General features: G+C 39.6%; 1 protein-coding gene across 8 annotated transcripts in view; it reads left to right on the top strand.

Moving 5' to 3' along the window:
• LOC120793473 (copine-8-like) overlaps positions 1-13,242 on the top strand; it is an 80,312-nt gene that overhangs the window by 39,465 nt on the left and 27,605 nt on the right. For 7 of the 8 annotated variants that reach the window (XM_040133582.1, XM_040133583.1, XM_040133580.1 and 4 more), the window contains 8 exons: positions 2,193-2,256; positions 4,162-4,265; positions 6,332-6,436; positions 7,677-7,718; positions 8,637-8,712; positions 10,922-10,981; positions 11,572-11,633; positions 11,925-11,971. In XM_040133582.1, coding sequence (XP_039989516.1) covers positions 2,193-2,256; positions 4,162-4,265; positions 6,332-6,436; positions 7,677-7,718; positions 8,637-8,712; positions 10,922-10,981; positions 11,572-11,633; positions 11,925-11,971 — 560 coding nt within the window. Of the gene's footprint in view, positions 1-2,192; positions 2,257-4,161; positions 4,266-6,331; positions 6,437-7,676; positions 7,719-8,636; positions 8,713-10,921; positions 10,982-11,571; positions 11,634-11,924; positions 11,972-13,242 lie in introns of those variants that run through there. The other variant, XM_040133588.1, reaches the window with a different exon arrangement.

The following is a 13,242-nucleotide window of genomic DNA, read 5'->3' as shown; positions in this document are numbered from 1 at the left end:
GAGATAGGGCATTCTTCAATATTTTTGCTACTGTCTCATGAAGTATTGCGCTTATTTTAACGAAAAATAAGTCTACCTCATATAGCCTGTAGATTGTCTGTTACCACCGTTATTTCCAGGCAGGTTGTTGATATTGGACGATTCTGCAAAACCCCAAATTATGTCTTACAATGACAGAGGGCAACATTTTGGAACACTCATTTTTTGAATTATCTATTTCCACAATATTTGCAGATTACGCTATGCTTAAGGTCTGGTTAATGCCAGGGAAAGATTGTCATTGTAGTTTAAAAAGCTGCTACTTTTCCTTTTTAACGCTGGTGTTCTAACATGCTGGGAAATAGGACAGTGGCATGTCCTGACATGTCGACCCCGACGTTGTAGGTTGTCACCACACTGATAGACCTGTCTGTCTTTATGTATTCTAACATGTAAAAAGCAACATAGTATACACACTTCCCTTAATAACAAAAATAAAGAAAGCAAACCAGACCATAAACAAAAATGAAGAAAATTACTATGGAGAAATCTCGTTGTGTTTTGCAGATACAAACCAAAGTACAGATAAAAAGAATTCGATATGTTACATTAATTACATTTAGGAGTATGGTGCAGCCTTGGATGAGGTGTGCGTCCTTTGAGTGCCTTCTGTTTTTTAAACGTGCTTCCATATATCAGTCTAGAATATAAGAAATTTCCTTTATCACACATATATAAATATTAATATTCAGCACAAGTGTGTATCGCCGTCTACAAACCCATTTTAGTGGAAACCGTGTACTTGTGTGTTCAGGCTCGCTCTGCTTTCACTCAGCAAACTCTCATCCACTTCTCCATCCTTCTGGTGACTCCGCTCTTCCCCTCTTTGCCCCTGTGACTGTTCATCTCTTTCTTGTTCCCACCCTCTGTCTCTGCCATTTTTCCATCTGCCCCCTTACTGAGCCATCTCTCAGTTTGTACGGTGAATTCATTGCACTGAATGCTTCCCTGTGAATCAAGGATAGGCGGTGTGTCTCAGATGATTTGGCGGGGGGGGGTCTTATTTTGCCATCAGTTTTTCTACGTGTTATTGTAGGCTCTCTCTGCCATTACTGGACAGTACTTAGCCAAATGAAATTATCCCTGCCCTTCCTCGGTCTGAATCAGGCCCGGGGTCTGTGGCATTCATTTGGTCTATTTTTAGTGGCTAGTCTCCCTTGGCTCTATTGCCTGAGTATTACGCTTCGCCAGCTCAGGATGTAAACAAACATTGCAGCTGAAATGTCACTGGATGCGTTTACATTATTTTGATGTTCTTTTTTGAAGGTTTTCATTCAGCCAATTGGGCAATGAATGTGAGAGAGACTGAGAATATAAATTTGATTCCAGGTCTGCACGGGTCTCAGTTGGTAGGGTTTTACATTTCATTTTTTCCTCAGTTCGAGCATTTAACTGATACTTTAACCACAGAATTTTCTCAGTCTTCAAAAGCTGGATTATTACTGACATCAATGCTTCAGTTCTACTGAAACTTCTGTGTGGTGGGTTAATGCTACATGAAAAAACAAGAAACACAGGTGCTTTATCACTATATATATTAGGTTAGATTAGATTAGATTAGACTAGATTAGATTCAGTGTTAGTACAACAAAATGCAGTTTAGCATCAAACCAGAAAGCTCAAACAGTATTAAAGTGCATACAGATACTGTAAATTGTACGTGAGGTTGATTGAATTAAACTATGACGTGTGCAGAATACACAACAAACCACAATGAAGTGTGTACAGCAGAATCAATGTACTTAGAAAATGTCCAGTGTAAACAATGAGCTACTATTGTACAATGTAAAAAAAAAAAAAAAAAAAAAAAGAAACAAAAAAGCCATTATGTCCAGTTAAATACGGGTCAGATTTTCAAGGGACAGTGCAAATACAGTTTGCATGAAAAACTAGGGTTAATTAACTAAAAATATAAAAAAAACTGATGGGAAAAAATTAAAAATGATCTGTAATACAGTGATCTATATGGCAATGTAGTTTCTATAGATTCTTTTTAATTAGTTGTGTTTGAACATCACTCCCTTAAACAACCCAGACAGATTTTCCCTGTAACTCTTTGAAACTATTGTGTTACCTGTCATATAACCAATGAAGCATATGGCTGCTTGAATTTAATGGAAATACTCTTTTCTTTTCTTTTTTTTCTTTTTTAGTGGGATCCCAGGGAAGAAATGTGGCACCATCATAGTGAGAGCAGAAGAGCTGAGCAACTGCAGGGTAAGAGATTTTGTTTGATTCCCTTGTTGATTCATTTGAAGTAAAACTTTCAAACATTCAGACTAGTCCGACCCATCTGCTAGTCCACGCAGTTTGAACTAAAAACTATGAAATATTAGACACAAATCTGGTTGGAATAGGGAGAGTTTGCCATAGATATTCTTATAAGACTGTAATCAAAAACAGTTACATAGACTTAAAACGTGCACGAGTGCCCTCCAGGACGAACACACACACGGCTGCATACACACACAAAAATACAGTAAATATACACTCGGTTGCCAGTGTGTTAGGTGGACTTAGCTAAAACTAATGCAGTCTAGACTAATACAAAGGCCCCTACAAAACATTCCACCTTCCCCCAGATTTATATCAATGAGGAGGGACCAAATATAAGAAACACCTCTCAGTGCAACCTACTACAGTTAAACAGCACCACAAACTATAACCTCCACGGTGGACATAAAGTTGAGTCAACGCCTCCCGCAAACAGTTTCAACAAAAAGTGAACATTATAATCTTCATGAAGGAAGGATTTATTGCAGCACTGTTGTATTAAACTGCATTAGTTTTAGTTAGGTGCAGCTAATAAACTGCCAACTGCATGTAGTTACATATTGTGAGTACACATACATACATTTATACATAAATATGTTCTCTTAGCAACTTTCCCTCAGTGCGTTTTAGAACTAATACTGCTTTATGAATGCACCAAAGGTGATATCCGTTAGACACTAGTGTGGGCTCTATATGCAGAAAACTAAGCTTTTGGTTGTAGTGGAAGAGTTTTTCAGTTCAAGCCACAACGGACCGTTTGACACTGTTGTCATGTCTTCAGTTGACCTTTGTGCTGAGCCAGACTGTGGCTCTGTCTGTTTGGAAGGAAAGAAAAAATTCACCTCAAACATTTGGACACTGTTAGAAAAAAAGAAGCTATTTATGAAAAAGTACATTTTGTTGCTCAACGGTATTTTGGCCACCTGTAGCTACAATGGAATGTGGTGACGCGATGTTTTGTCAGAAGTCAAAACATCCAACAGTAAATGTCATATTTTGGTATCATTCCTTCAAAGGGTAAGGAAAGAAAACCATTGTAATAGAGGCAGAAACACCAATCTCTCTTCTGACAATAGACAATATGCCAGAATGTATTGCAACCATCAGAGAAGTTGACCAACTCTAGATTTGTTTTTTGTTTTTTTTGTTTTTTCTCTCAGTTCTGTTCATTTCAACAATACACTACAGCTAAATGAAACACGCTTTCCAAAGTCAAACAGGGAAACAGAAGAAAAGGCTTAATTAAGAGCTAGAACACAGGGAAATTCATTGTACCAAAAAATTATTTACAAAACTGCAAGATGATATCACAATAATATATATATATATCGTAATAATATGCAAGTTTGTTCGAGGGTGGAATTAAGACTGATCATTTTAATTTAATCCTCTAGTCTCTGTTTTGGGGCAGGTGAAGATCAAATATTAATATTAGCCCCCAGAGCTCAGTGGTGAAAATATCTAGATTCATACTAATAGAATGTGTTCTGTCCTTTTCATTAATATTGAAGTAATATTGAAATTGTGCCAGTGCTAGCTTTAGGTGATAATATAGAAATCAGAAAGATCAAACAGATTTTTTTTTTTTTTTCAATTTTGATTATTCTCCTAAACGTATCTTTTTTTCACTTGTGAAGAAACAGAATGTATCTACAGCGAAGACACAGCCAGTATCAAAAGTGTAAGCTGACAGACATGGTACAGAGAGATAATGAATCAAGCTTTTTCAACCTTTTGGCCAATATTATTACCTTTCTCTGATAGCAGTCGGTTATATTGTGTGTCACTGTTTAGGACCTACCTGAGGCTGTGTAACGTATATATTTGGCCTCCATCTCTGCTTTTCAGGAGTTGGTGATGCTGCAGTTCTGTGGCAACAAGCTGGATAAGAAAGACTTCTTTGGGAAATCTGATCCTTTCCTCGTCTTTTACCGCAGTAATGAAGACGGATCGTAAGTTGACGTGCAGCCGCCCCGTGGTATTTTACATCAATTTTCTGAATTAACAAGAGCAGCTATCTCAGTTTTACACATCAAAAATTCACATACACAGGATGTAGAGATGCCTGAAATGCATATACAGTAAGGTCCATAAGTATTTGGACAATGAAACAATTTTCGTAATTTTTGCCTCTATGTCACCACAATGGATTTGAAACCAAACCATCAAGGTGTGACTGTAGATTTTCAGCCTTATTTCAAGGGCTTTAACAAAAATATCCCATTAACTATTTAGGAATTACAACCATTTTTATACACAGTCCCTCATTTTCAGAGGCTCAAAAGTACTTGGATAATTGACAATTGATCGGTTTCATGGCCAGGTGTGGCCTGTTCCCTGGTAATTTCAGGAAAAATTAAGCAGATTAAAGGTCTGGAGTTGACTCCATGTGTTAAATTTGCATTTCATAGCTGTTCATTGGAACTCTCAATATGCGGCCCAAAGAAGTGTTGATGCAAGTGAAAGAGGGCCATCGTTAGGTTTGTTTTGTTTTTTCAGCCTATCAGACAGATGGCAGAAACGTTAGGACTGGCCAAATCAACAGTTTGGTACATTCTTAAAAAAAAGGAATACACTAGTGAGCTCAGCAACACCAAAAGGACTGGAAGACAACTAAAGTGGATGATTGCAGAAAACTTTCCTTGGTGAAGAAAAACACATCACAACATCTGGCCAGGTAAAGAACACTCTCGAGGAGGGAGACGTATTTTTTGTCAAAGTCTACAATCAAGAGACGCCTTCATGAATGTAAATACAAGGTGCAAACCACTGGTAACGCTCAATAACAGAAAGACCAGATTAGACTTTGTCAGAAAACCTCTAAAAAAGCCTGCCCAGTTCTGGAACAAAATTGTTTGGAAAGATGAAACCAAGATGAGCTTGTTCCAGAATGATGGGAAGATAAAAGTATGGAGAGGGAAAAGGAACGGCTCATGATCAAAAGCCACCACATCATCTGTCAAACATGGTGGAGGCAGTGTTATGGCATGGACATGTACGGCTGCCGATGGAACTGGGTCACTGGTGTTTATTGGTGAAGTGACTGCTGATAGAAGTAGCAGGATGAATTCTGAAGTGTACAGGGCTGTAATATCTGCTCAGATTCAGCCAAATGCTGCAAAGTACAGATGAATAATGAGCCAAAATATACAGCGAAAGCAACCCAAGAGCTTCTCAAGGCAAAGACATGGAATATTCTTCAATGGCCCCAAGTCATTCACCGGACCTCAACCCAATTGATCACGCTTTTTTCACTTCCTGAAGACAAAACTGAGGGCAGAAAGACCCAGAGACAAGCAAGAACTGAAGGCGGCAGCAGTAAAGGCCTGGCCGGAAGCCCACACTTCAATCACATCTTGATGGCTTCATTTCAAAACCATTATGTTGGTGTACAGAGGCAAAATTACAAAAATAGTGTCACTTTCCAAATACTAATGGACTTAACTGTAGACTGAGAGAGTAATTCTTCACGCTCCAAAAAGCTTCCATATGGAGGATATAAGGTCTAAACTGCCAATGTGATGTTACATAATGCTCAGTGCTGTATATGTGACCTGTGCCATGCAGCCGTCTACAGGAGAAAGCAGCAAAAGGAGGAATGAGCAGAGATAATAGGACAGAGTTGACAAGAGGAAAATAGAAGGAGACAGGATGGATAGGATGGAGTTAAGTGAAAACTACGCATGGAGGGTCACAGTTTCTTGGCCCCGCAGACGCTTTTACTCAAGTTGACTTCAGCGTCTCGCACTTAACACATTCTCTTTTTGTGCAGCTGGGTATTTACTGATGCAGCCTAAATGTTCAGCCACAGGGTATAACAGCAGCAAGCTGCAGTTACAACGGGCCAGACAATATAAAAAAGAACAGGATGTGGTTATTTCAGCCGAGGATCGAGCTTTATGAAATGCTTTTAACATAACACTCCCCTTAATAACAAAGAGATGAGGTGAACACGGGGTTTTTCTTTTTCCCTTTAAGGTAGGTTTGTCATCTTTTAACAGTGTTCCATGTCTCACAGGTATACCATCTGCCACAAAACAGAGGTGGTGAAGAATACCCTGGACCCAGTGTGGCAGGCTTTTAAAATTCCCGTCAGGGCGCTGTGTAACGGAGACTATGACAGGTACAGGGGGAGACAGCGGGATTCCCACAAACACAAACAGTGTACTGACCATGTTCACAGTCAATGGATGCCTCATGGATAAAACAATCTTATAGAGAACAGAAATAAGAGTGAGAATGAACATTGTTTCTACACCAGAGTTCAAAAAGTGCTGAGGGTTCTCAGTGAAACAGCAGTTCGACCATAATATTGGATTTGATTTGGTTTTACAGCAAGAGAAAAGAGATGGATTTTAATACGTAATACTTGACACATATTTGACATATACCTAGAGAAAGCATAACCATGAATGCAGGACACAGGATTAAACCTTGTAGAATGCATTTCTTTTTATTTCATTGTGTCTTTAGAGGTAAAATCAGTAATCACTTCCCATAATTTCCAAATTTTGTACTGACAAGTATTGACGCCTTTAACTCGTAAAAAATTAAAGCTGACAAATTTTCATCAGTTCCTGGAGAAATTGTCAAAATACAAAAGACCAAGCACGTATGACCGTACGGTGTGTGCTGTGTTTATAACGTCTCACAGCTACGCTGTAGCAGCCAAACTGCACTCATGTTACTTAACATCCATAGTTGATCTAATCTAGCTTATAGACCCGGTGTTCATGCCATGTAGGAGTTACAGGAATTACCCGGGTCTGACACGTTACCGTTCACATGAACATCCAGTTGTAAGTAGGACGGGAAAACTTGGATTCCTCTGAGAGCACTGATAGATCCAATTTGGCTTTTAATAACGTGCCTCAAAAAGCAAATTACTATGGACACACATGGATGCCTCATTTCAGACAAAGTTTGTAGTTAAATACTAATTAAATTGACCATGCACAGTATTTTAACCCTCACGCAACCAACTCTGCAGTCATGCAACCGTACTGAGTTATTCGATAACTTAAACACTCGCAGGACATTGACATACCTGTGTGGAAGGTGACCAAAGACTCGTTGGTTATTTCATTCTAATACAGATTTAGAGGACTGGGCAACCTTGGTGTGGTATGCGGTATCTTTTTATAATTCTTTTCTTAATCGCCCAGGTTTTTTGTATGATGTTTAAAGAAAAAGAAAAAAAACCTTCTGTATTTCGTAGGCTCGTCCACTTCGGAGCCCAGCCTTCCACGGACCAGTTGCCAGCTTTTTAAGCAGAAAGACTGAAAATCAGTGGTGCTAATTGGTTTTTTAATAGGATTCTCCTCTCTCTCCCTCCCTCCCCTCTCTCTGCTCTTTCCCTGCAGGAGCATTAAGGTGGAGGTGTACGACTGGGACAGAGACGGAGGGTGAGGGAACAATGCTCTCTCTTTTGTGCTGTTAAACTACTGCACTGCATGAAATGATGCTCCATCCATCTGTATCTATACAGTATTATGATTTTATTGACATCCTGTTGTGAAAGACATCCCACATACGTTTGCAACAAGGCCCTGGGGCAGAGTTACCTATGTGCGATATATTGTGTCGACCAGACTATTATTTTATTTATTTCCTACGTGCCATTTTAAAATTCAAAGATTCAATTTTTGCCCAATGACACTGGATATTGTATACTCCTTAAAAGATAAAAACTGCTCCGATAATATAAGAGCATATGTGAAACAAGGCATTAGGGATTATAGTCACAGATCACACTCCAAAATGTTTTCACTGTGTAGATACTGTAGGAAAAAAAATTCACTGCAAAGCTCTGCATGTGACAAAACTCCCTACTGCTTTAAATATACATTAACTATTAATACTGCTTGAATGGTCTCTTGACAGATAACTTCATACTGTCAGTCGGGGGATAAAGATAGTGTTTATCTTTTGAAGCAAGTGAATTCACGGTACGCAGGGGCACAGTATGCCTCTACATTGTTAATTTCACAGGCAGTTTTTGACATTTCAAGGGCATTTTGCCCTGAGCTCCCATTAGTTTCTGACCCTGATTCCAACTGCGCTGATTATCCCCGTGGAATTGTGAAATTGGTTGCTACGCCCACGCCTCCAGTAACCACGGAGCTCGTTAGCTATACGCCTTGATTTCTCCTGTTCTTCAAGGAAGACTTCACAGACAATGTGAATACACGACAAAGAAGGCGTTTTTACTGTTACTATAGGCTCTTAGCGTTTTCTGACGCCGCTTCGCTACAGTGCTTTAACACAGAACATGTAGGGTTTTTCTGATGAGTAGAAATGTGACCGTGTGTTCGCTGTTACAGCCACGACTTTATCGGCGAGTTCAGCACCAGCTACAGAGAAATGTCCAGAAGCCAGTCACAGTTCCACGTCTATGAGGTGATTTTCTTCTCTCTCTCTCTCTCTCTCTCACATTTACAAACACATACAAACATGGACACACACACACACACTTGTGCTTTCGTACTTGTAAGGATTCATTATCCTCGAGTCCCTAACCCTAACCTGACCCCAATTCAAATCTTCAGCCTAAAACCAAGTCAAAACCCTCAGACAACCCTTTGAAAAAGCGAGGACCAGAAAAAATATCCCTACTTTCCCAACGTATCCTCGCAAACACTCAAATTGGCCTGTGCAGGGTGAGATCCGCGATGCGGGGGCATTTTTTTTGATACAGAACCTGAGATGAAAAAACTCGAAAATAGTTCACCTTTAGAGGAGACGTATCCCAGGTAACCCATCTAACTGCAAGTGGCAACCACAGAGTGACCAGGCGTCCAAATTAAAAACAAACAAACAAAACCAAAAACAATTAGTTAATGAGAAGCTTGCCTCAAAAAAACATTGCTCTTGCACTATGCATGTCTCTTTGCACGCTGTTTTGAGAATTATTGTGTTCAGAGGAGAGCTGAGCTATAGACCCAAACTATAGCGCTCGGGGTACTACCAGCGATTTAATAAGGAGAGATCAGGTTGTAGTGAGAACCAATATTTATTGAGGTTAGCGGGAAGAAGTAGTAGGAATTCACCAACAGAGGAATAAAGGCAGAATGTGAGAGAAAATATCTTCTCGAGTGAACCTTTGCCAAAGCTTCATGTAGATAAGTATAAGACTCAAACGTATTGGAACAGACCCGGTGGCTGAATCTCAATGCTCATATTTTGCCGAGCAAATGTTATTTTTTGAGTTTTGTCTTAATATATGTTCAGTTGCTATCGTGTGGTTCTGGAAGATTAAAAAAAAAAACGCACAGTATTAAATTCTCACAAATGTCAGCGCAGCTTGTGTGCAGAGTTGAACACATTTTATCTTTTGGCGATTGCAGCGCACAGGGTGCATACATTAGCACAATAAAAACATAGGACATAATGGAGGAGGAATCACCAAAAGCTGTTTTTCACTATAATGTGAACATAACCTCTCCCTGTCTTCCTCTTGCGGCAGGCCTTATGTCTGCAGTGCACCATGTGCTTTTCATGTGTTTGTTTGGGCTTTAGAGACAGATGACAAAGTTACATACAGCCTGAATAAGACTGAAACCGGACAAATACATGCAGTACGTCAGAGCTTGACAGTGAGTGGATCCGCTGCCTGCGGAAATTCCCGCTTCGAATTTGCAAAACATTACCTTGATCTGGTCATTTATAAGGAGGCACAAAATTGATCCTCCACTTGATTTAAATTTTATTCTGAGTCTGAGCACAGCAAACGTTTTCCAGAGCCTCAGGCAAGTTGAGCTGCTTTTATCCCATTCGAGTGCCGTTTTTCCCTACTGGGGTGCATCACCGCCTCATACCTATTCAGCAGTTTTTTCTGGTCTATATTGCGATTCAAGTCATTTACGCTATACGCTTGCTCTACACACTCTGACATGTAGGAATACGTCAGTGATTAGACAGTGACTCTTATGATTATTTAACAGGATAATATATGCCCTGGCTGAAGTACTGTAAATAATAATGTACGGTATATGCTGCTAAACTAGTTAGCGCCAGTTCTTCAAAAGCCTGACTTCCTTCCCTTCCTCAGATGCGCAGTGCAGTTCACTCGCTGGTCCATTAACGTCTACATCAGCTTTGTGTGAGCAAACCATAAATCACTGAAGGTCAAGATCCAGTCAAGGAGCTGATGAAGCTCAACCTGAAGCACTTAGTGTAGAGGCAGGAAGAGCAGGCTGCTCTCTCTCCACACGTGTGACGTAACATGTGATCATCAGCTCGTCAGACTCACGTTGTTGCCGCCTTTTTCTTATCAGCTCTGCTCTGGATTTTTCTCCAGACTCTGAATATCCCCTTGACCAGGACACACAGTATAAAAACTGAAGTGAGCCATTTAGACACATCTTGTGGAAAATCTGAAGAGAAGAATTAAACAAAGCTGATTTCCTAATTAAACGTAATGTTAGGTGTTGATATGTAAAAATTTATTTTGAAAAAGAAACCATTTTGGTTTACTTTTGCTGAGTAGTCTAGGTTGATTGAACCAAGAAGAAGACATGAGTCAGGATTTCTGGCTGCGCTTGCGTCACCCACTCTTCACTGAGACGCAACAAAGTGGATTCAAGTTTGCGTTTTTTTTTCTACACAGGTGCTAAATCCAAAGAAAAAAGGAAAGAAAAAGAAGAAAAAGTACCAAAACTCAGGAACGGTGAGTTTGTGCAGCCTTCACTGCTCACTGATGTTTTACCCCTTGTGGTTCATTTTCCTAAAATGTATTTCATCAAATTACCACAAACGAACTGACGTAGAGAAAACCGGGGGCCAGGCGGCATTGCAGTGTAGGAACCGGTTCTGCTGCTCGCACTGAATAGGAAACATTAGATTTGAATGACATAAACTTACAGTCCTCACAGACAAGCGTGTGTTTAATGAGTTTGTGTTGTAAATGTAAGTTACAACCATTGTAATTGTGGCTGGAATGAATTCGATTTAATTAAATAAGTTTGTTTATTAACGTAGCCCGTTATTACAAGCATGTAGCAAATAACTTAATAGAGGTGGGCAGGCTTTTAGATTTCATTAAGGAACAAGTAGTCAGTGTAATACATGAAAGATATTGAAAAGGGAAAAAAAGAACAAGACACAGAACAGCATCTTGGAGAGACACAACGAGTCGACCGAACCAGCCTGACCGCTGTTTTTACCAATTAGAAACGTGATGATTGGTTTAAACTGTGTTTAATCTACATTAAACAGACTCTGCTCGTACTGTAATGAGTGATTCTCGTCTAATTCCAGGTCACGCTTCTGTCCTGCCTCGTGGACACTGAACTTTCCTTCCTGGACTACATTAGAGGCGGGTAGGTTCACAGTAAATGGCAGCGCATGATTCTGCATAGCTGAATAAGCAGCAGCATCTCTCCCATCATTAAATACAGTTGCAGTTATGATGCAGTGTAGACTCTCCAGAGACCCGGTTTTAGAGGATTACCGCACCGTGATTATCTCTTAGCTCCAATATTAAGACAGACCGCTGCCGATAACCCGCTGCTTAATTGCTCGCTGCTGCATGCTTTGAAAAATGCTGTGGTATAATCTAGCATGATTGATGATTCCTCGTTATTCCTCACGCAATTTATTTTCTCTTGTAGGACTCAGATTAATTTCACAGTGGCAATTGATTTCACAGCATCAAATGGTAAGTGTGTCAAAGCTCTGCTCTTATCAGTTAAATCCCTCAAGTGTCTCGAACAGATGAAACTTTGGCGGTTAACACTCGGATCTTTATTTGATGCAAACTCTTAAGTGATTCCTTATCAGTCCATTTTAATTAACTAATTCTAATGACACTTTGCCCCCTCTTACTCAGCCAGAGACAAAAAGGGCAAGAGCAGCAGAAAGTTGGACATTTATTTGAACATTATCAATTGCTTTAAACTTCTGAGCTTAGTGTGATGTTCTTTATTAACCACAGTTTGTACACTTTGTCCCTCAGTGTTTACAAAAAGTCACTACAGCCACATTTTTCAAATTACATTTGCAATTCAGACTCGCCATGTAGGGAAGGTTTATGAAGCCCCACAGGTAAACTCCCTTACATTTGTCAGTGACCAAATTTAACGACAAACAAACAAAACGAGCAACCCTGTGCAGCAGACTTTGTCACATATGAGCGATGTTCTCATTTTAGTAGGAGATGATTTACTAAGTTAATTTATCTAATACAATTTTGGACACATCACAGGAGAGATGGGTGGCTTTCTTTACTGCCGTCAGATCAGTTTCTCACAGTCCCATTGTTGAGAATGGCTGAAATAAATGGTGATATTAAGCTTACAATTACATTATTTCTGTTTTTTCATTTTTGTGTTGGGTGAAGTTTTTCTTTGGGCTCCAGTTGCTCATATGTGCAAAACTACTAACAGAAGTCGTATCAGAATGTGACAACGGTCTCATTTATAATATTGCACAAAGCAGTACATACACATGTCATATTAAAGGATAAGGTTTGTGATATTCAATGTTTACCTTATTATCAAACACCAAAACCAACAATGAAGTGATCCTATAACAAGTAATGTATCGTTTTGGTCTGTGCCTTAGCACCGTTATCCAAAAACGATTAAAAACACATCAGTGAGCCACATCATTGCGCTGGGTGATGTGTTCCTTCATCACCGAAACCCACGCTGTAGTTTATTTTCAATCCCACATACACCGTAAGTGGATGCCATAAGCGCTCATTAGCACACCGAATTTGTGTGAATTCGAAGCTGAATATTGTCCCCAACAAATGCGCTATTTACTCTGTTTACCCTGTTTTAGTAACGTTTTCTAAAAACTACAGTGTCCTGCTTTTTTCGGAAACTAATTTTTAAACATCCATATCTTCTGAAAAAAAGGAATGGGCTTGGGGTTGAGTGCCACAGACAGGGTATGGAAGTCGGAACGTATTTAAAGATCAACTAA

This window comes from Xiphias gladius, chromosome 8, assembly GCF_016859285.1.
Source record: "Xiphias gladius isolate SHS-SW01 ecotype Sanya breed wild chromosome 8, ASM1685928v1, whole genome shotgun sequence".
NCBI classification, from domain to species: Eukaryota; Metazoa; Chordata; class Actinopteri; order Istiophoriformes; family Xiphiidae; genus Xiphias; species Xiphias gladius.
This window is presented reverse-complemented; position numbering and strand designations above follow the sequence as displayed.